At 39.6% G+C, this 21,832-nt stretch overlaps 1 protein-coding gene across 3 annotated transcripts in view; it reads right to left on the bottom strand.

Moving 5' to 3' along the window:
* RBM25 (RNA binding motif protein 25) overlaps window positions 1-21,832 on the bottom strand; it is a 34,983-nt gene extending 13,151 nt beyond the window's left edge. Inside the window, exons 1-10 of one of the 3 annotated variants that reach the window (XM_029997416.2) lie at window positions 21,653-21,832; window positions 15,141-15,175; window positions 14,208-14,328; window positions 10,396-10,445; window positions 8,757-8,927; window positions 8,383-8,440; window positions 7,037-7,197; window positions 4,275-4,457; window positions 1,980-2,033; window positions 1,637-1,720 (exon numbers count right to left, since the gene is read on the bottom strand). In XM_029997416.2, coding sequence (XP_029853276.1) covers window positions 1,637-1,720; window positions 1,980-2,033; window positions 4,275-4,457; window positions 7,037-7,197; window positions 8,383-8,440; window positions 8,757-8,927; window positions 10,396-10,445; window positions 14,208-14,313 — 867 coding nt within the window. In that variant the 5' untranslated portion in view covers window positions 14,314-14,328; window positions 15,141-15,175; window positions 21,653-21,832. The remainder of the gene's footprint in view (window positions 1-1,636; window positions 1,721-1,979; window positions 2,034-4,274; window positions 4,458-7,036; window positions 7,198-8,382; window positions 8,441-8,756; window positions 8,928-10,395; window positions 10,446-14,207; window positions 14,329-15,140; window positions 15,176-21,652) is intronic. The other 2 variants (XM_029997424.2, XM_029997430.2) reach the window with 2 other exon arrangements.

Below are 21,832 nucleotides of genomic sequence, written 5' to 3'. Positions count from 1 at the left end.
GAATTATAAATCTTACCTTGAGCTCTCTTCAGACTCGTCCGTGCTGTAAATGGACGCCCCCTGCAATGCTGATACCCTGACAGTCTGTGGTTATTTTTTTATAAACTCATACCAAAAACATGCAAAGGTTCACTGTGCTCACTAGCCAGCTGCTAAAGATTCAACAGCCCCTTTTAAACATATCCAATATACACAATGACTACTTTCAGTTGATTTTTAATGTTAAGAAACCCAAAATAGCCCCCCAATAATACAGATTAAAGGCAGTAAAATGCCCAACAGCTTCTGAAACAATGAAGCATGGTTTTTGTTTTTTTTTGTTTTGTTGGTTGTTTTTTAAAAAAAACTTATTACTTGTTTGCATCTTAGTACCAGTGACAACTTGGGGCTCGGAATTGAACACAATTCTACTGAAGTTTCACCACTGACCAGTTTCACATTCAACTGCTGAGCTTCTCCAGATGATTTCTTCTAGAATTTTTCCCCAGGTTTTTATCTCCAACAACTTCAGTCAAGAGAAAAACTGAGTATGTGTACATACAACGTGTAGTCACTTGTGTTTACACTGATACAGTTGCGTGAAAACATGGTACCATCCCCAGTGACTGCATGTGGTAAAGCTGAATAACACGGGCATACTTCACCTTGCTGTACCTTCAACATTTTCTTTAACGTTGACTTGGAAGTATTTTGAAATAAAAGTGTGTGCTCAAAAGAGGAGCTTGCTGATACTTCCCTAGGCCAAGGACCATTCCAGTCTTGTTGGGGAAAAAATAATACCAACTTTAAGCTAAACATTAAAATAAGAACATTACATGCATAGTTGTGCTTTACTATCCGCAAGTATCATATTCCAAAGCAGAAACATTCACAGATGCACTAGCATTAGTGGAAACTTCTGTAAGTGGGAACCCTGAGGTGGGACTTGATGTGCACAAACATTTCCAAGCCAGTTACCCCTTTGCATATTTTTCTGAGGGGGCATCCATAAGTATAATAAAAAACAGAAGCTCATACTTACATCCTATTCCATGTTACTTTCCAAGCTGTGAGTTTCATCTTGCATTAGTCACCATATGATCTCTATCATAATGGTGGGGGTCAATGAATAGATTAGCTTTATGGGAATTTACAGTTCTTCCATGCATCTAAAGTTTGGTAAGTCTGGTAACCACTGACCTAGTTTTAATCTTCCCCCACTCTTAACTTAGAACTATTAAAATAAAAGACTTAAATTTAATTCAAGTTTCAACTCTTCATAAAATCTTGGATTATGTTACAAATCTACCTACAGAAACACACTCAAGTGTATGTCTTATACTGCAGCCCCGTTTATCCTTTAGTTATAAATATCTTGACTTAATGTATGTGTAGAAACTTAAGTTGCCTTTATTCATGTTAAAGTGAGAAGACTGCAAAATACTCAGTAGCAATCAAAGTCTTAGCATAAAGATGTCAAGGGCCACTTTAACGTGGTAGTTGTCTTTTTTTCGACTTGTAAAGAACTATATGTATATTAAACCTAATACAAACATCATTTTAAGTGATATTGCAATGTACTGCTAAATTTTATAATAGTGGTTTTTGGATTTTGAAAAAGCCTAATTTGTATCAAGTGCAAAAACAAGAATACTACCTTGTGTGTGTCTCTGAATTTACTGATCTCTCTTGATATCAGGTCTCTTTTGTCTTCCTCCATTTCTATAGCATTTATATCCTCCTAAAAAACAAGGGGGACAGGAGGAAAAGCATTAAGAGCCATCTGCACAGACATAGGAGAACAAGAGAAAAGCTGAAGGTTAGAAGTTTTCAACCGGTCTTGCAAGAGATAAATAAAGTCCTTCTGCAGTACCAAACCTGACAGTCTGATGTTAATGAGTGAAAAAAAAAATAAATAAAAAAATCAGATGGACAAGAGTCACAAATCTGGCAACTAGCAGTAAACATAGTCATTGTCAAAGCCTACAATGTAAACGAACCTTGGTGATGAGTGGATAAGGTATCAGTGGGGCCACTGGAAATCTGCGGAAAATCTGCGGAAAAATCCACGGAGATTTTTTTTTTTAAAAATAGATTGCACACTACTCTGAAAAACAATGTTTTGTATGTTTGTACTACAAAGCAATATTGTATTGCTGTGAGCTCATTTCTTTGATTCAACAAAATTACAGAAGAACCTCGCTAATTCTCCCTTCTCTGAACTACTTAAAATCCATAGTGAGGTCTCATATTAGTAAGACTTCACTGTATTACAAGTGTACTACAGGATATTAGTATGCTATGGTAGCATCATAAACAAGACTAAGCTACACTTGCCAATATAAATGATCAGTATATTTGCGGTGGGTATGTTTTGATGTTATTTACTCGCTAATTCGCAAAATTTGGTAGATTGCGCCTACTAACTAATAGTTAGTGCGAATTAGCGAGGTTCCCCCGTGCTTGAAATTGAAAACCAGATTCCACTCACTCTCAGTTCCCCGCACACATTTTCAACTCCCCCACATCAGTCATGCCTTCATCCAGAAGAACTAACAGACTCTGCTGCTAACACCAGCGGGAGTCTTCTTCACACCAAGCTCTTCAGGGGACAAAAGCCCCAAAGCTGGCAAGTTTCCCTGCCCCCCCGCCCCACACCCAACCATATATCTGCATCCATCTTCCCTTTCCCCCCCACCCTCCACAGTCCTTCTCTCCCCTCTCCTTTAAGGACAAGAGAGCAATGAGCTAGGACCATCTCTTCACTCCCACCTCTATCCACACAGGCCAAAGATGGCAACTTTCAAGTTTCTTTTCCTCCTTCCCAATATGGGAAGGGTGATGGGGTGTAATTTCAACCCACAAGTGCTATGTAATTAGGAAGAGCTTATTTGTCTACTTGACTAGCTCAGACTGGTCAAATTCTACATCATACAGAGCTAGCAGAATATCCCTCTGTCCCAGGGACATACTCAGCACCCAGGTCTTCCAAGACTGCAGTGGTCTCTTACAATGTTTAACTACCTGGCATTTTTCATGGCCATATATATATACACATATATATATACATATATATATATGTACCCACAGGACAATACACATTGTAACAATGCTTGTAACAAAAAATACAGCTGATAGCATTAGACAGTGACTCATTTGTAAATTCTCATCCAAGACAGCATCTTCTCCCAAAGGGAGGGAGAGGAAAGAAAAACAAATTCTCAGCTCAGCACTCTTATACCTCAGGTCAGCCATGGCTAACAATGTTGTGGGGAAGATATACTCGCTCCCTGAGGGAGATGTTGCTTCTTGCACCACAGTTAAACTCCATGAGCATTTGAAACTGCATTATTGCCTTGGAATAGGTACTCTGCAGAAGACTTAAGTGGGCAAAAATCTTGGTCAATCAATTTTCCAATCTCTTTCATATTAGGTGCAGAATGGTAGGCGTGAAAGCCTGTTTTCCCATGGTTAGAAACTTGGCTGGAAAAGCTAAGTCTGAGTTTGGTCATTCTTATTCCCCCTTCTCCAGTTTGTTTTAATCCATAAAAAGGTCATCCACAGAAGCAGGTCTAAACCAGAACATTCATTCCTGCTTAACAGGGTTTTTTTGCATTACACAATATATAAAATCCAGCTGATCAAATCCAGCCAAATTGAGACATGCGTGTAAAAGTGATTTTGTAAGGCAGGAAGATTACAATATGCCTTTCATCCCTGAAAGATCCCTCCAGGGTTTGTGAGGTATACATATATACAACTAATGAAGTGCTTCCACATCTGGGGAGACAGCTGCAACCAGTTGGATCAAGGCGCACTACAAGAATGCATAGTATAAGCAGAGAGAAGAAGAATTTTGTCAAAAACTACCAGAGCAAATTCCTGCCATTACAAAAGCGCCCTGGCACTTTTCAATGGAAATGGACGGTATGCAGGAACTCTTTACAGTTGTTTAAGTTCTCATCTGAAAAACCCTACATGCACATACAGATTAAACTGCACTAAATTCAGTATTTCCACCTTCAGAGGGATGAAAGGTCAGTTCAATCCTGCCCAGATTCAAACCTGTTGTTCCAAGAAGTCTAGGTGCTTAGATGCCTAAACCATCCTGAAGGGATGGTGTCTATAACTGACTATCTTTCAGCTTAGAAAAAAATGAAACTGCTGCTGACATCAATGCTTGTTGATTTGTTTTCTCATCAGGAGTTTAGGTTTAAAGTATTTGCACAAGGTTTGGCCATTATATAAAGGTGAGTTGAAGAAAAATCTGTTTTGTCCAAAATCAAAACACATACGTCCTCCTTCTTTTCCTTTTTCTTCTTCCTGGGGTGAGAGTCAGATTCCTGGGAGGGGGCATTGAGCTCGCTGGAATATTCTCGTATTAAGACTTCAATGGCCCCTTTAATTATCTGATCTCTTCTTTTCGTTTCCTCATCCAGTGCTTCATCATCATCATTTGTTGTCTCTGGTCTGGAGTTCTAAGGAAAAATGGCAAAGTAACAGGAATCAATAAATTGAGAGTAACATTAGTTTTATTTCAGAAGTTCACCTTTGATCATCACATTCATGCCCCGACAGCATGTACTGGAAAAAAAATAAAAAAAAAAACCAAACCCAAACCACAAAACAACACAACAAAACCCAAAAACCCCACAAAACCCAAACCACCTACAAATAGTTATCAATTGCATTATTTTAGTCAGATCTTTTCACACTGGCAATACCATAGGGACCACATAGTTTTACATGTGGAATGGCTGCAGAGAGCAAGTGTGGGATTGCATAATAAAATAGAACACATAAATGGTGATTAAGGTGGTAGACAAGAAAAGAGAAAGTGCACGCACGCTCACAGAAAGGCAATCACTATAGTCCAGCTCTTGGTCAAAAGTTTCTGCCTTGTATCCTCCAGAACTTCAAGTCATTTCAATAGCAGTTCCTCAAAGCCTTCTACTTAAGTGCCATGCAATACAAATGCCTACCTATAACTTTCAAGCTGCAACTTATAATGGGAGAACTATAGTAAAGAAACATTGTTAGGGAAAATATTCCTTGCACAGCAAACATTTTCTTAGTATTGTTGATCAATTACTTTGTAGTTCCTCATCTTTTTGCCCCTTTCCACCTTGTAGCAAGGAAAGGGAACACACACAAAGAAGAGCGTTTCACTAAATGTTACATGAAAGGGTAGAACTATGATTTGCATAATGAGCAAGGTAGCCCACCTCTTGATCCCCTGAATCTTTTAGAAAAATGGAATCTCACCTGAGAATCCAGCTGGGTATCCCGTCAAGCAATAGGTGGTGGGTGGAGTGAGGGGGAGGGAAGGGTCTGATGGAGCAGCAGCTAAGAATGAGGGGGAAGGGAGGATTCAGTTGGAGCTGAAGAAGCTGCCAGGCCAAGGAGGAGCAGGCTGAAAAGAGCTAGAAGGCAGTGACAGGGAGTGGAATTGAAGAGGTCCAGGGAGAAGAAGTGATCAGGGAAAGGAGCTAATTAGATAAAGGTTTGCTTGGTGTGTCTTTATAAGAAATTGTGTTGTACTGTACACGTTTGATTTCTTAATAAAAAAGATTAAAGAAAAAAGTTGCAACTTTTGGATCTGAGTGGCACCAGCACACCAATGATGGTATGAAAGGAATCTCAAGCAGTATGATTACGATACACTTCATCAATATTCCTCGGCAATTCGTAGTCTTTCTTTGCACCACCACAAACAAAAAAAACATTTGGAGCTAATCCCACTTGATGGTTCAATGGAATTGGCACATACTGTTCACCGAAGCCACAAACAGTAACCTCTGCTTTATTACAATCAATCCCCCAGGATTAATTGTAACCCACAGGAGCTCACAGAAAACAGAATTCATGAGAGATGTACAAGAACTCCACTGATACTTTTTTATAATCAGCTGTGAAGCACAGTATTGCAGGTGATGCCAAGAGGAAACAAGGAAGTATGGAATGAAAAGGTCAGTCAAATCAAACCCTTACCTAGGTTAACAGCTAGTACATTACTCCATTCAAAACCCATGCAGTTAGCACTCTCCTTTACCGAGCCATTGCATTTAATCCCGTACACTGGGTACACAGTCAAAAATGTGTCAAGTACTTCAAGTCATCATTACGCCTCTAGTTCTCGTTATATAAAATGAAATAAAAGTACTCATGTTCCCACTGTATTTTACATACCTTTAAGAACAATTCCAAATTGGAATTTTAAAAATTTACCTGCTACAGTGTGATTAGCATTTTTAGCTTTCTGAACAAGAGCCTCTTCTCACTTCATTTTACAGAAAATAATTGTTTTAAGTACTATCTTAAGGCATATGCAGAACTTCAAAATAGTTAGAGACCAAACCCAACAACTTGATTGTGATTTGAAATATATTATTTTAGCAAAGAAACAGATAAAATTTATCTTAATTCAAATTTCTCAGTTAAGTATCTTTGTCTCTCACAAGAATTCAATGTATAAGATATCAAATATCTGCAATTATTCCAGAACAGATCCTTAGCTCTGGAAAAGAATGGTACAAAACCAATTTCCCCATCTACTAAAAGTCTGTAAGCTACCCACTGCCTGATAACTGCATCATCTACTGAATGATCTACTTTCCTTTTCATTAATTTGTTCTAGAAGATCATCAGTGAACAGCAAAGAAACTCCAATTCTCCTCAGACAGATGATTTACAGAATCTGACAGGGTAACAATTACTTCTAGAGTTTATATACTTTCAACAGTTTCTAAACAAAAATGAAGCAACAGAATCATAAGGTATAGCATGTATTACTACACTTTAGAATGAATTACAGAATTAATTCTAGAGATTCAGTTGTAGCTTACAGATAAGTTTGAATGCTGGTGAATTAAGAGCTTACACTTCACTGCCTTTCAACATATCTTCAGACTCATTAATGTGATTCTGACGAAATCCTAAAATGAATTAAGGGCAGAGACAAGAATAGAAACTAAGAGACACACTCACAATCTGATCTAGCAAGTATATTACATTACCCTCCTGCCAAAGTAACACAAGTCATACATTATATACGTACCCCATTAGAAGCCTTTTTCTTTGCTTTCCATTCATCTAGCTGAGCCTTTGTCTTTGCATCAACTTTGACTAGCAGCTTCTTCTCTCCGATCTGGAGGTCATGAAGTAGTCTCAGTGCTCGTAGTGTGGATTCTGGTTCTTTGTACTCACAAAATCCAAAGGCTGAAATGGATGATTAAAATGAAGAGTAAAAGTGTTAAAGGTCTTCAGGTAATTTACTTTGTGTAAATAAAGTGTTTTGAATCAATACACTTGGAACATAGGCACTTTTTTTTTTGAAACCAGGAGTACACATCACAAAAAGTCAGAAAGATCAGTCACTGCATTAGTCTTTGCTATAACTAATGAGCCAGTGAATAAGGTGAAAGCAATATATACATCGTAGCTGCCCCATCCCTGCAAACATTCAAGGTCAGGGTGGACAGGGCTCTGGGCAACCTGATCCAGCTGAAGATGTCCCTGCTCATTGCAGGGAGGGTTGGACTAGATGACCTTTAAAGGTCCCTTCCAACTCAAACTATTCTATGATTCTGATTGTGGTTCTAAAGCTTTTGACATGTCTGTCTTAACTAAGGAATGCAGTCTATATCAAGACATGTCTCAGGTGGATTTGCAATTGTCTGAAGACCAAGGACATTGATCAACAGCTCATTGTTAACCTAGAAGGAGGAGTACTTCAAACTAGATTCTTCACAACAGTTACGGAAAGTTGTAAATGAGAAAAACACCTTATGAGAGCAAAATAAACAAAGTATGATATACAAGAAAGCTGAAGAAACTGAATTACAACTTGAAAAAATAAAAAAAACAACCTAGGGAAGATATGAGAACACCAACAGTAAAAAACAGTAATCAGAATTGTTTCCTCTATCCACTGGAGAAAGGTCACATGAAAAAATAAATCAGTTCTATTTGATAATAGGGAAGAAAGATAAATTTTATATCAGGAAAACCTCCTTAACAGAGAAGGACAATACCTAGTAATGGAAGAGACTATTAACAGTGTTGCAAATATGCTCCTTTGGAGGCCAAGTCCAAACTGGTAAACCTTTCTCAGGGATGGTCTATAAACTCCTGATTCAGTCTCAGAACAGAAAGGTGAGAAAAAATAGGCCCCCAAGACATTTTCCTATTTAACCTTTCTCAATTTTATCTTTTTCATTCTGTCTTGATTCCAAGGACAGAAAATACTAGCACTTTACTAGGAAGTATTTAGCAGTTAAATATCATATACAGTATCCTAAAATGTAATAGTATTAACAATAGCAATGTGTCAGACATTTGAAAAGCTGCCAGGTAATAAAAACAAGAGTCTGACTAGAGATTTTGAAAAGTATGAACAATTACCTTGAAGTTTTCCAGATGCCCCTTGGACTCTCTTCCAACTCAAAACCAAGCCACATTTCTGCATTAAAGATAAATATTATTAAATAATATTATTGTTTATGTTCAAAATATTACAAAAAACTTAACCCCTCTTTGCAAAAAATGACATGTAAAAAGGGTAAACGCTATTAAAAAATAAAATAAGTCTATGTTCACTGACATGCGCAGCTAAAAAAAGCTGTACTCTTCACTTACTGACTTTAAACTCAAGCGTAATAGACTGCAGTTCCAGTGAGTGGGACTAACTCTGCATTTAGTTTCAATCCACTGCTTGTGGGTCATTACTTCATTCAACAGCCAGGGATGAAATATTACAAGCAGTCCACTGTACTTACTGCTAGAAGCTGCCGTATGAGCATGTCCGAGGCCTTCTCAGAAATGTTGCCTACAAAAACAGTGGTAGTGGGACCACTGTTTTCATCGTTTTCTTTGTTCTTTAAGCCAGGATGTTCTTTTCTGGCTCCCAAATGTTTTCCAACCATAGACACTGTGGTAGGAACTAATACCTAGAAAGAGGAGGAGAGGGTGTAAAATAAAGTGTTGGGTTGTTTTTTGAGGTTTTTGGTTTTTTTTTTTTTAAATTTAAATCCATATGACAGAAGAGTTGGGGATGCACATTATTTAAAAATTAAATTTTCAAACGAACCTTAGTTAGGCTTACAGAGTGGGACACCAATAAGTGGTTTAGGCTTTAACACTTTATACAATACAAAAAAGTCTGCCATTTTCTGGCAAAGACAGACAGAAAAAAAATGTGTACCTGCACATGGCTACTGGAAGGTCTTAAGGTGAGCATACAGTAACATTAAGTATTATTTCTTCTACAAGTAACTAATTTGCAACATTTGAGTCACTGGAAGTTGAAGTACCTTACCTAACAGTGTAAAAAAAGCAAGCAGCAAATAGAAAAGTAACTCTGACTCAAAAGGCTTCAATGGACTCATGACAGGACTTAAAGCTTTCACAGAGTGAATAAAACACTAGTGCTTTATTTAATCAATACACAACCCAAAGCCTCTTTGGGTTAAGGAGCAAACACTTGTAAAATAAGCCATACAGAGATAGGCACAATCATCTCGTCCATTTTGCTGCACCTCTCTCCTTCCACCCATGATTTAATGGTACACATGCAATGAGTCCCTCTTCTCAAAACACCCTTCTAGAAGTGTCACTTAATAAAAATTATTTTAATCAGAAAACTGAATAATGCATTTGTTCCAGTATCTTTGTCTTAAATACATCAGTTACCGTGAACATATCCTCCATAATAGAAGCTATCAAAAAATTCAGTATTTTGGGGAGATTTCACTTATGCAAAATCTTAGAAACAGTAATTCACCTTGAAGACAAAAAGTAACCTTTGTATTTTAAAGAGTGCTTTTTTCTGCCCCATAAATCATAAACCTTCCTTCCAACTAGAAATTAGTAAGACAAACAAAGAGACCTCTCTCATATGCTCTTCCATAGACGCATACTACATGCAACTATTCCTTCCCCTGCAACACAGGGAAAGGGAGCTTGTTTGTAAGGTTGTCAACACACATCTTTCTGGCCAACTCAGCAGTGCTGCATGATGGCCTTATAAACCTGGATGAGGTGATGCCTCCAGAGCACTCTGTTAGGCCAACAAACTCAAAAGCAAGAGACCTGGAATCTAACTGATCTAACTGTACTGCATAGGAACACCATGCATGACCCAAAGGCAAAGCCTAAATCATGGTATTTGAGAGAGGTAGGTCTTCTTGCAAGAATAGTAATTGCTTCACCTTTGCAGCTAGCAGCTCCAGACATTACTTCAAACTTTGTCTAGGTCAGAAATTAGCATAATATTTGCACAACAGTTGCATTTAAAGTGAAGCATTTCCTTTCATAGTATGAATTCTGATGGAATAGAGCAAAATAAAAATACTGTTAACATCTACTTTCACTCTCCACTTTATTTTGCTATCATCTCATCTCCACTGTAATACTTACAGTCGGAGCAGGAGCCATAATGCCCATTGGTACAGGAATCATAGGTGTCCCTGAGAAAGACAAGACATTAATATTAGTCTGGCCTGTTGAGATTACTGATGAATACAAATGAACTGATCGTAGATGTGATTTCCAAAGCAGACAGCAATTTGGTCAAAAAAGAATTTCACAGTACTGATTACCATTAATTCCTTAAGTGCTCAAGCACAGCCTGAGTACACTAACATAATGTGCATCCTGGTCACTTCTATCATATTACCATTTCAACTTTGTCACAAACAAATCTATTTTCAAAGCACATTCAAACCACAGTATTCTTCTAGAAGATAGCTGTGTAATGAATGAGGCAGTGAATTCCATAAACAGAGAGCAAAAGCAGCTGAAGTCCTACAGATGATAATCTCACTCCTGACTTGCTCAATTCTCATAGCACAATCAATCCTGCGTACAGCATCAGGATGAGGTCTCTCTATGAGAGAATGCCACCAGGCTTCATGCTACTATTTATGGAATAGCGTAATAAAGGTGGCATAGAAAACCTAAATCCAGAAGCTCCCTACTTGCTGAATACTTGACTTGGCAGTCTCTAAAACTTAATTTAAAACAATATTTAATCAGGTGAAACCATTCAATACCCTGTTTCCCACTACCAAATTCACTGGTAGCTTTAAGTACTATCATGTGAGCCAATATCTGATCATAATAAAGGCTGTTTATCCTTCCATGCCAGCTGCTAGAGGATGGATTTCAAAACTACTTGCTGGCCAGTAAAAACACTGAGACTCAAGAACAATGAAGTCAATCTCATGTTCTTCGGAGAAATACCCTCTAGGGATCCTAGATCTCTTTTTTCATTCCAGAAAAACTTCCTTCATCTTTCACTCTCAATCCTTCCCTTTTGATCCTTTCCTTCTCCATCTCTCTTACTGCTGTATTCATAAAATCCTAATCAAACTTCTGCAACCTACCGTTCCTGGACTTGTTCCCCCACCTTCTGCAGTGCTTAGTCGTGAAACAACACGTCTCCTTAGACACCCTCTCCAGCTTCTTCCTGATCCACTCTGGTTCCATCATTTTCTCCATCACCCAACCTCTTCCTCAGACCTTTCATATTAAAGTCATACTACCTCCTATCCCTCCAAACCGTTCAGAGAATCAAAAGGTGTATTGCTCTCCCATGCTCTCAGTTTTAATGCACCATGGCATCTCACAGACTGGAGGAGCTACTCCAAGACAAGACTCCAGTTGTGCAGCGCTGTAACTATTATAACTGTAATTATCATGATGCTGAACTTACATTTTAAAGTTACAAGTCAGTAAAGATACTTGTGTTATCACTGACAGTTCTCTGAAACTATCAGCCCCAATGCTCAACAGAAGCCAAAAAAATCCACTAAAATGCTGGGCATCATCAGCAAACATAGTGATGATCAAGACCACAGGCATCATTTAGCAGCTATACAAAAACAGGGTGCACTTATACCTTGACTACTGCCTACAGACCTGGTCTCTGCAACCCAAGAACAACACGCAGCCTTAGAGAAGAGCAACTATATGACTTAAGTGTTGAAGCAGCTGCTTTACTAGGAAAGACTCTACACTCCTGAGACTCTTCAAGTGTGGAGGTTTGCAAGGCATGGAACATGACTGAGGTATACAAAACCACAAAACGCAAGTCACCCAACTCTTACATCAGAACTGGGCCTGGAGGGGGACACTAAGTAGGCAACGCGTTTAAAGACAGACATAAGAAATTAGCACTTTGCACAGTGGTTAATGAACCTCTCAAAGTTGGTGCAAGAGGTAACAGTGGAGATAGACAGTATCAGCAGGTTCAAAAAATACCAAAATGTGCATGAATGACAGGTCCAGAAAAAGATAAAAGGAAAAATGAAGGATCATACTCTAACATCCCTAATGCTACAGTTGTATGAGGGAACAGACTCAGAAAGCAGATAGGTGTACATGCCCACCCTAAACACCATCTTGTATTCCTGCTGCCCGGACAATGCATCAGGCTATACGGACTGCTGGTCTGACCCACTACAGCATTTCTTACACACAAACCACAATTTTTTACATCTTAATGGTATCCAACGATTTTCAGAGATTACAAGAGTTATCCGAATCACCTCCTTATGAAATCTTCCACACTTAGAGATGGAAATGCTAGAACTTCTTATTTTTAACAGCCATATTTTTAAGCGAAACAAAACACTTTTCCTAACTTCATTCTTACATAAGCAAACTGCTCTAGCTGAAACTTTTCAAAAAATTATAGGCTGAGTAAGATAACTAGAAGATGAAGTTTTGACCAAACAGCTAGCTAAAGATAATATTATAAGCCACTAAAATTGTGATCTTAACGTATGGAATAACTTCAGAGTAGACTTTCATAAAGCCACTGTGGCATTTTCAACTCTATTGATACACTTGTGCTAAGAAATGAGAGATCCATATCCTCTACATGTCAAAATATGTTATCTGCACAGGTAAGCAAATCATGTTTCTAGTGTGCAGAGAAAAACTTAATTCTCGCCTAATACCAGGCTCTTCCACTCTACGTACTGTTTGGATTACTAATACTGAAACAAGACTATTTATATAAAAGTCAAACACAGCAAGAGAACAAAAAGATCTTTGTTGCACATGTTAAGAAGCAAATGTTCAGAGCAGAAACTTCTATCAGGCATTTAAAAATATTCTTCAGAAATTTATTTTAAAAGTATCTGGTGTTTTTAACAGTCGTATATATAAATTTGAGCTAGTAAAGATAAGAGGTATGGTTTTAAAATTTAACCTGAAATTTTTGATGGCAGAATGCTACCTAATCAAGTTCTCTGCCTTTAGCAGAAAATAGATAACATCTCATGGATCTCAGGAAAAAAGTTTGGAAAAATTAATGCAAGTAAGGATTAGCCTGATGAATGGGTATGCACAAACCATTCCTGAGTTCAGCCATCTGGTTTTTAATTGCCTTTACTGTCTATAAAACACTTGTGCACAACACAGTTTAAGACCATACAGACAGGAGTTATTTTTTTGCAGCCCTTGTGATGAACTTTAAAGGGTTAATTCTCTGATGTATTCCCCTCTCCCACTTGCTCTGTCGTCTCCTGCCTCCAGTCACTGTTATCTATACTGGCAATGTACAGAAAGAAGGTGGTTCCAGACCAACGAATTAAAGTCTCAATGCAAAAACCAGAGGCTGATCTTACAGATGAACAAAGAAAAAAAGGTGGGATTAATTTTGGGAAGATCAGAAGGACTGAGGGATGTAGCAGTAAATTTGCAAGATGATGGAGGAAAGTTTGTAAGAAGCAGATTAAAAGAAAGTGGGACTTACAAAAAGTGGAGAAAAACAATGCAAGAAGTTGGACCTTCTCTGAAAGTTACTCCTATATTTACACACTACAGACACTCAGCGTACCCAAGTGTTTCCAAAGGCTACTACAATGGCTTATATGAAAGCAACTGAAAATCATAGTCTACTGTCAAAACAGTGGCCCTTAGAATACCTTAACATTAACAAAAATCATCACTTAGCTTCAGTCTCAAAAAAAAGGTCCAAGACAAAGTCTGGTGTTGTCTCTAATGGTTTGATTTCCGGACAGAAGTAGGCAGCTTTTGGTAGACCAAAAGAAGCCTGCTCACATGACATTATCTGTGGGTAAACTAGCAACTCACTTGTAATGTACACAAATCAGAGTTACTGAGACACATTAAGAGCCAGTAACTTTTGTAAATAATACAATTCAGAATAATAAAGGAAATTTATTTCTACAACACTTCCATATACTAACATAACTTACCAGGAGGTACAGGTGGAGGAAAGCCAGGAAACTGTGGAGGTGGGATCCCAGGGGGAAGTGTTGGGATTCCCATAGGAGGGCGATTCAAATGAGGTGGAAAAGACATTCTTCCAGTCAAAATCTGTCAAAAAGATAGAAAACTTGTACTAGTCAGTTCCCAACCACAAATTACAAAAGCAGTGTAAATTGTAAGTGTCCATAATGATTTTAAATCTTTATACGGACATTCAACTACAAACTAAAACTATTTTAACTGTTTTTCCCCAGCTATTCATTAAGTTACAAATGTAGTAGAAGTCTTCTTTCACAATGAAAAACAGCATTTCTAGGAAACTGTTTCAGAATGAAGTGAAAAACAAAACTATATCTGACTCCTCATACCAGTGGTTTACAAGGAGTGTTAATTAAACAGCATTTAACAGTTTGTACAGTTTCTTTAAAACAAAGCTATCTTTGCAGTATCTGAAAACAGAAGTAATCTTGTAATATATTTTCAATAAGGCAAGTAGTTCTCTTGTACAAGAAATGAACACACACAACAGAACTGTGGAACAAGAGGAGAGAAAGAACTGGGACATCCCGATGCTCAGCATTAACGGGAATTGTATTTAAGACAACATTGGGGAGATGCCCAAATTCCAGCACAGAGACAGTTAAAAGCTTGGAAGAGAGTTCTCTAATCTATTTTTAACCTCCCAGTTCACACATCTTCTAGAGCTCAACTTGGATGATAGCCCATGAGCTCAGAGTCACCATGCTACCATGGAGAGTGAAGATTGTTTAAACATCATTTGCTATTCAGATGGTTGTTATTATTATGTGCATATTACTGACCCTGTAACAGACACCACCCAATAATAAAAAAACTCAGGATCACTCAACACAACTAATAAGGCATGTATTCTTGCTTCCAATATAATCTCAGTAACTTACATGGTCAAGTCTTCAAAAAAGGTTGGCCCTCAGTTCTAAAAAAAAAAAAAAAAAACAAAAAACCCAAAATTGGTCACCAATATTACTGCTGAGCATATAGGTACATTCATACTGCAGTGAGGAAGCACTAGAGGAACTTCAAACACACTGGAGTGTGTGGATACAAATCACAAAGACACCGTGTAACAGGCAACAAGAATCCAGTTCGCTGTCTGTGCAAACATTTGCATTTCTCCATGGACCGTACAGACTGCTTTACAACCTACAGTACCATATCTTCATTGCAACTGTTTTCCAAAGAGGCAACCACAAGTCAATACTGAAGCAGGCAGCCTTGAGAAAAAGTTATGACAAGCAAAATTCTGATATGTACAACAGACCTGTAGATTATAAGATCCTTTCCCCAGCTTCCTGGCACCGAAAACACAAGAAGCAGGAAACGAGCTTTGCTGGAGACAGATGTGCCTCGCATACATGTACAAGAGCAAGCAGTTAACGACAGTCTTAAATACTAGAAGAGCTAATATCAGTACTCTACCACAACAGTAGATACATTTGAAACAGCTAAAAAAATTATAATAAGAGAATCATGTGGCAAAACTTCTTCCCACAGTCTGGAAACAACTATGAGAGATAAACGTAGATAGTGGACTGGAGAGGATGAAAGGGAAACCCAAATGTATTTGCTAATACCTTTGAACATCAGAACTTACTTATTCTGGTATAAGAACACATATATGACCCTATAGCATAATTCTCTCAAAGACACATTTACAACTACATCAATGACAACAGGTTTGTGATGATGGCATTCACTAATTGGCCCCAAAGGGCATTCAACATCTCACCAGGAGAAAAAGATAAACACTCCTGTGACACAAGGTCTAAGATAGTAGAAGAAACAAGACAGCAAATGCAAGCATTCCTCCAACAGTTCAATAAAGATTATTTTATGCAATGTAATAAACATAAAACTTTTTTCCCCCCCTTAGAATCCATATGCCTAAGAACACACTTCCTTTCTGTCAATCTTGAATTTTTAAAACTGAATGGGCAAAGAAAAGCAGCAAAGGTGTACTGCCAAAACATTTTGTTTGGAATGACATTTTTTATTGTCTCTTCAGACTACGTGCATGTCAGCTGACATTCCTCTAGAATGTGAAACTTGGATGGTATGGAAGGGAACAGAACTCCCTTATCTGCCTTGGTATCACTATTTGAAACTTTTAAACAAAAAAAAAACCAGCTAATGGTCCCGGGAAAGGCAGAAAATTAAGATCTTTATGGCTCTCAGTCCTCATCTATATTGCAAGCTGACAAGACAACTGGACAAAATTCAAAGCTGTTTTGGGGCAGGATGGTAGAGCAATAAGCTATTGGGTCTGACGTGGTTCTAAACAGGCTACAATGGTATTATACCATCTGGGGTCCATAAGACATTAAGGAGTGGTCTGTTAAACAAAACCAGAACAATTGGGGAAGTGATTTTCCTTGCTGCCTGTAGGTGCAGTCCCTTCCCTCGCTCTGATAAGCACTTTGTCTGAGACACCATTCTGGAGAAGCTAAAGAAAAAAAAAAGCCTAGGGACTAAGAGGTGAAACAGTTCTTTGAATTAAAGACACTGAAACATATCATACTCAATGGACGTTACATATACACACAGGCAAATTTGTTGGTTTTTTTTTTTATTTTAATAAAAAAGCACAAAGATTTGGCAGTCAATGAAGTAATTATTACTGCATAAAAGGAACAAGGCAGTTAGTAAGAATGGATCAAATTTAGTCTTTCAATCTTTCAGTTAGATGATGTGAAACACATTGTTATCTGTAGGCCTTCAACAATCCATTTTAGTTGAAGCACTCTGTTCTCATTTTTTTCCATATTTGTATAGTTATTTTCACAGCAGCTAGGATCTGCTGTGTTACTGACTTAATTCTTGCATGGACCAATCCTAGCACCTCTGCTGCCTGTGACACTGAAGATCAACACTAGGATTAAAGAAAGCCTTGGTCTCTTCCTTGCTACTACGTGTAACTACCAATGTGAAACCTGCATAGAGAACAGTTTAATTCTGTTTCAATTACGAAAACTGTGAGGATCAACAGATACCAAGATTGAAACTGCTCACTGAAGAAGTGAGAGATCTGGACGAGAGAGGAAGATGCACCCAGTTCTTTGCAGCAGCCAAGATGCTACAATGAAGGGAATTGTATAGCACATTTTTTTCTGTCAGCAGCTAGAGAACACATGAAATGTACATACTATTCCAACAGTCAGAGGGGCCTCTGACATCAAATTTATAAGCAACTACAAACCAAAGGTTAGGTATGGAAAGTTAAGAGATGCTAAACTGGGTCTAGGTAGAATACACTTGTAGAAGTCTCAGGAACAGTACCTTGAACTTCTCTGCAGACTGTCCTACTACCCTGCCAGTACAGTTCAGTGATCAGTCTCTGATCTATTTATTGTGGTCTCAGTATTGCAACTGGTGATCTTCAAATTTCCCCAGTATATTCAAATGTGTAAGTAAGGAACTAAACAGTCCTGAGATATTTTTAAAACCTCAGCTGACTTATGAAAGTATCACCTCAAACGAAATTGGATGTAAGCGGCATTCTTGATAGCTGCATTTTAACTAGCAGCTCTTTAAGTGAGAGATTAATTTGTGTGAATGTTACAATGGTCACAAAGATACAGGGTTAAGAAAAGCAGTGAGCATCTGGCCTGATGCCATTCAAAATACTGAAACAATGACATCTTCAGCCCCCCAAATGATGAATTTGTGTCAAAGTGTAGTCAATTTAGACTATGTCCATGCCAGCAAGCAGGGCAGTACAACAAGAGCGGGTCTTAAAACAGATGACGCTGAGACTCCAATGTCCACACCACACGTTTTGGGGAGGTCCACCCCACTGGAAGGAATGCCCATCTGCAGGTAAGAGTGCATTTTTCAGTATATTTTCATCCAAAAAGAATCCAGTTCATCCACTGGAATAGTGCAAACCAATGTGAAAAAAAGGTTTCCCAAGCGAGGATGACTGCGAGACTTCCTCCAAAAGCACACTCCTGATCCGAGTTAACAGAGTAATGTAGATGCACGCTTTATTAGCCTTAGGCAATTTTTGTAAGCTGCAGATTAATGACGTCATGGATGGCAAAACATCTAAGCTTACTCTAAGCAGACCCAGCTCAAATCCAGCCCAAGCTATTAACTAAAGCAAGTGCTACACAAACACAGCTATAATATTCCAGGTTCAACTTTGGCCTAGAAAGAGTTCAGTTGCTTTCATACACTGCTCTTCTGAGTTAATAAGTCCTGGTGGAACCAAATGCCATGCAGAGCCAGCTGCACCAATCTTTTGAAACTTGGAGAGAGTACAGGGATACCCATATGGCTCTAAGGTTTGGTAAAATCCACTGAGACTTGTTAATTCTGACTCAGCGCTATCCCTGCTGGGACAGACCTCTGTCCATTAGAGGCACCCTAGCTCTTAGGCACAACTAAACAAGTGCACAAGGCTGGCCTGAGAGCACGCTGGACTCAAGTGTCTGAGACCACACAGCTGACTGAATTACTACAAAACAAGGGTCACCATCATTCAGACATTGCTGCCCCATGCTTCTTTACTATCTCTGACTCCCAAAAGTCCCAGTAAGAGAGGACTGACTGTATGAGAAGATTGTACTGGTCTGGCTGCACTGTTAATGCAATTATTTTTTTTTTTTTTAATGATAGTATTCTTTAGACCTTTTTTTTTTATTTACTCTGTTTTTAAACAGGTGAAGAGATATGTCATAAACAGAAGTAAGTTTAATAAAAATCACTGGTAACTAATGTATTTTAAACTGACAATTGTATCACCTACTCAGGGCAGCATCATAATTCTACCGGTGTCATAGGATTAATCTCCTTAGTATCTCTTGTGTTTAGACATCATAACTTTTATTATAAAACCCGCAAAACATTTTAACCATTTTCAAAACCATTTAAGTTTCCCATGAAACAAACAGTTACAATACTTACTGCTGAGTTGCTGTTATACTAAACAAAGTTAAAATTAACTGTAAAAATCCTGAAGTCTTAATGCATAAACAAACTTAATGTGTTTTAAGAATAAATACATGTAGTGTCATAACAGCAGTGACAGGATGGCTGATCTAGCTTGATTTTGTTCTGTCTGATTTTAACTTCTCTTCAACATTTTTCCAATACAACTCTTCTGCACCATAAAAAATCTGTACACTTAATCTAGAATAAGTTGCACAAAATAGCTGTGCAAGCTAGTCCCTCAAATAAGGGAGCAATAAGCACAAAACTTGCTTGGAATTTTTTTTTTTTAAATGATCAAAGCTGGATTGTAGTTTATAATCTTAACATTTAGATTATTACAAGAGCACCTGACAAAATCCACACCTATAGTAAGTGTGTAACACTATGCTGTTTAGTAACACCCTGGTTAAAGAGATGTTATACCAAGACATTTGACTGTTATATCCATGTTATTACGTTTCACTGAAATGTCCCTCTAGAAAAGCTTTCACACATAAAATTATTTTTAATGCTCTTTAAAAATTAGAGTAATTCCTATTAAGACTCATACAATGTTTTGGCATTTGATTCTAATGTCAATACCAAGGCAGCAACAGAGAGTGAATAATAATTTCCTCTAATTTATGACAAAAGTATTTTATACATTTTGTATCATATGATGGGCGCAGCTGAGCAACAAAAGCATTTTCAGAAGCAACTGGAGAAAACATATCCAGTAAACCAACCTATTGAAGTCAGTACTATCACATAGGCTTTTACATCAGTCTGTACATGATGTACAGGTTTTTAAGCCATTCCATTATAAAAATAACCTCATAGTTTGTCATCCATTGGAGATGCTGTTTATATTATTACTTCTCACAAAAAAAAAAAAGCTCCCTAACAGAAAAATCTTGTATTTCAAGCCAACTGATTCTCTCAGTGAAAATGTCCACTTTCTCACAGAGCCCTACAGTTTTCTCCAAAACTGCCTGCAAGCTAAGCAAGGCATCAATGTCAAACACAAAAGACGGGGAGAGATAAAACATATTACAGATTTTCTAAGCATATTTCTTTCTGAACAAACAAAACTAGTATTTGCTCAAGCCTGTTCTTCAGAGGCGATCTAGGAAGTGTTCACTAACTGCCACGGAGTAAATTGCATCCCAAACTATTACTACAAAGCAACATGCTTATCCAATCCAAAGCCTCAGTCTGAAAACCTTTAACTACGGTTCTGTTAAGCACGTCACCAAAACTTTAAGATCTTTGATTTAGTTCCTAATTGCGTGCCTCTGCACCCACGCAAAGGCCTAGCCAGTCAAAAAAGTGACTCTCCACTCTAACTTTGCTATCAACTCTTCCCAAAACACAAACGTGGCTGTGGCATTACAACATTCATGCGAACGGGCACTGGAGAGACAGAAGCAGAGAAACGTGAAGCACTATGTACAATGCCACTCCTTTGCAGGGAACATAAGAAACTGTCCTGTTCCTCCTTCTTTGAATTTGTTCTGGGCCATCTTCCATAAATACCTGAAGCAATGCTTTCCTGACCCACAAAAAATTACTAAAAATCCATGTGCGTGCATTTTAATCTGAACAGACTGAGAACTAAGCAACTTTAAGATTTCACTTCCTGTGAGCCCGTCTAAGACCTACTTCAGAAAAAAAGTTGTGCTCGGGATGTTCCCTGTATTTAAACACCCCCCCCATCCTTTTCTTCAGGCAGGCAAAGGTCTTTTTCTACAATGGAAAAAGACATCATGAGGAAAAACCTACCAATGCACATCACAACTGCTACTGACACGGATGAATCACTCCGACTCTTTCACGGGCAAGCTGCTAACACGTGTTTTAAGATGACTACCCCAGCCCGCACCAAGGACATCAACCTCCCTGCCGCGATGCCGGCGAACAGCGTCTCCTCGCACGACCCCTTCCCCCGACATCCAGAAGCGAAATCCCACCCCCGCCAGGGGCGGCCCGGCCCAGGCTGGGGAGCCGCCTCGGGCGCCGGCAAAGCTCCGCCACGGGCCCCTCCGCTCCCAGCCGAGAGGCGCGGGGCCTCGTCCCCGCCGTGAGATGGGCTCCCCTCGCCGCCCCGCCCGCCGGGGCCGGCTCCCCGCCGCGCCCCCCCCCGGGAGGCGGAAGGGACTCCCACGCCTCCTGGGCGGGAGAGGAAGCGCGAGGCCCCCGCCGCCGCCGCTCTCCCGCGAGCACCTCCCCGAGGCCGCTCTCCCGTTCCACCCCGCCACTAGGCCCACGCCGCCTCCCCGCGGGCCGCGGCCGGCGAGAGGCCGCCGGCGCCTGCCACGGCCCAGCGTGCGGCCGAGCGGCCTCCGCCCGGGCCCGGCCGCGCCTCCTCTCCCTCAGCGGGCGGCTGAAGTGCCGCCGCCGCCGCCTTCCCTCCCCCTCTCGTCTTCCGTCTCCTCCCCCCCCCCCCCCACACCCCCCCCCGCCGCCGCCTCTCGCCTCTCACCCCTTCGCTGCGGAGCGGGAGCCGCCTCCGGAGCGCCGCCGCGGCCCCTCCAAGCCGCGGGGGTCGGGGATGGGGTCGGGGGACGCCGCTCGGCCGCCTGAGGCCCGGCTGGGAAGCCCCGGGGCGCCACTAGGCCGCGAACACACCGCGCCGAGCCGCCACCGCCGCCGCGCTGCGCGG

This window comes from Aquila chrysaetos, chromosome 2, assembly GCF_900496995.4.
Source record: "Aquila chrysaetos chrysaetos chromosome 2, bAquChr1.4, whole genome shotgun sequence".
NCBI lineage: Eukaryota > Metazoa > Chordata > Aves > Accipitriformes > Accipitridae > Aquila > Aquila chrysaetos.
The sequence above is the reverse complement of the archived record's forward strand: the minus strand, read 5'-3'. Positions and strand labels throughout refer to the sequence as shown.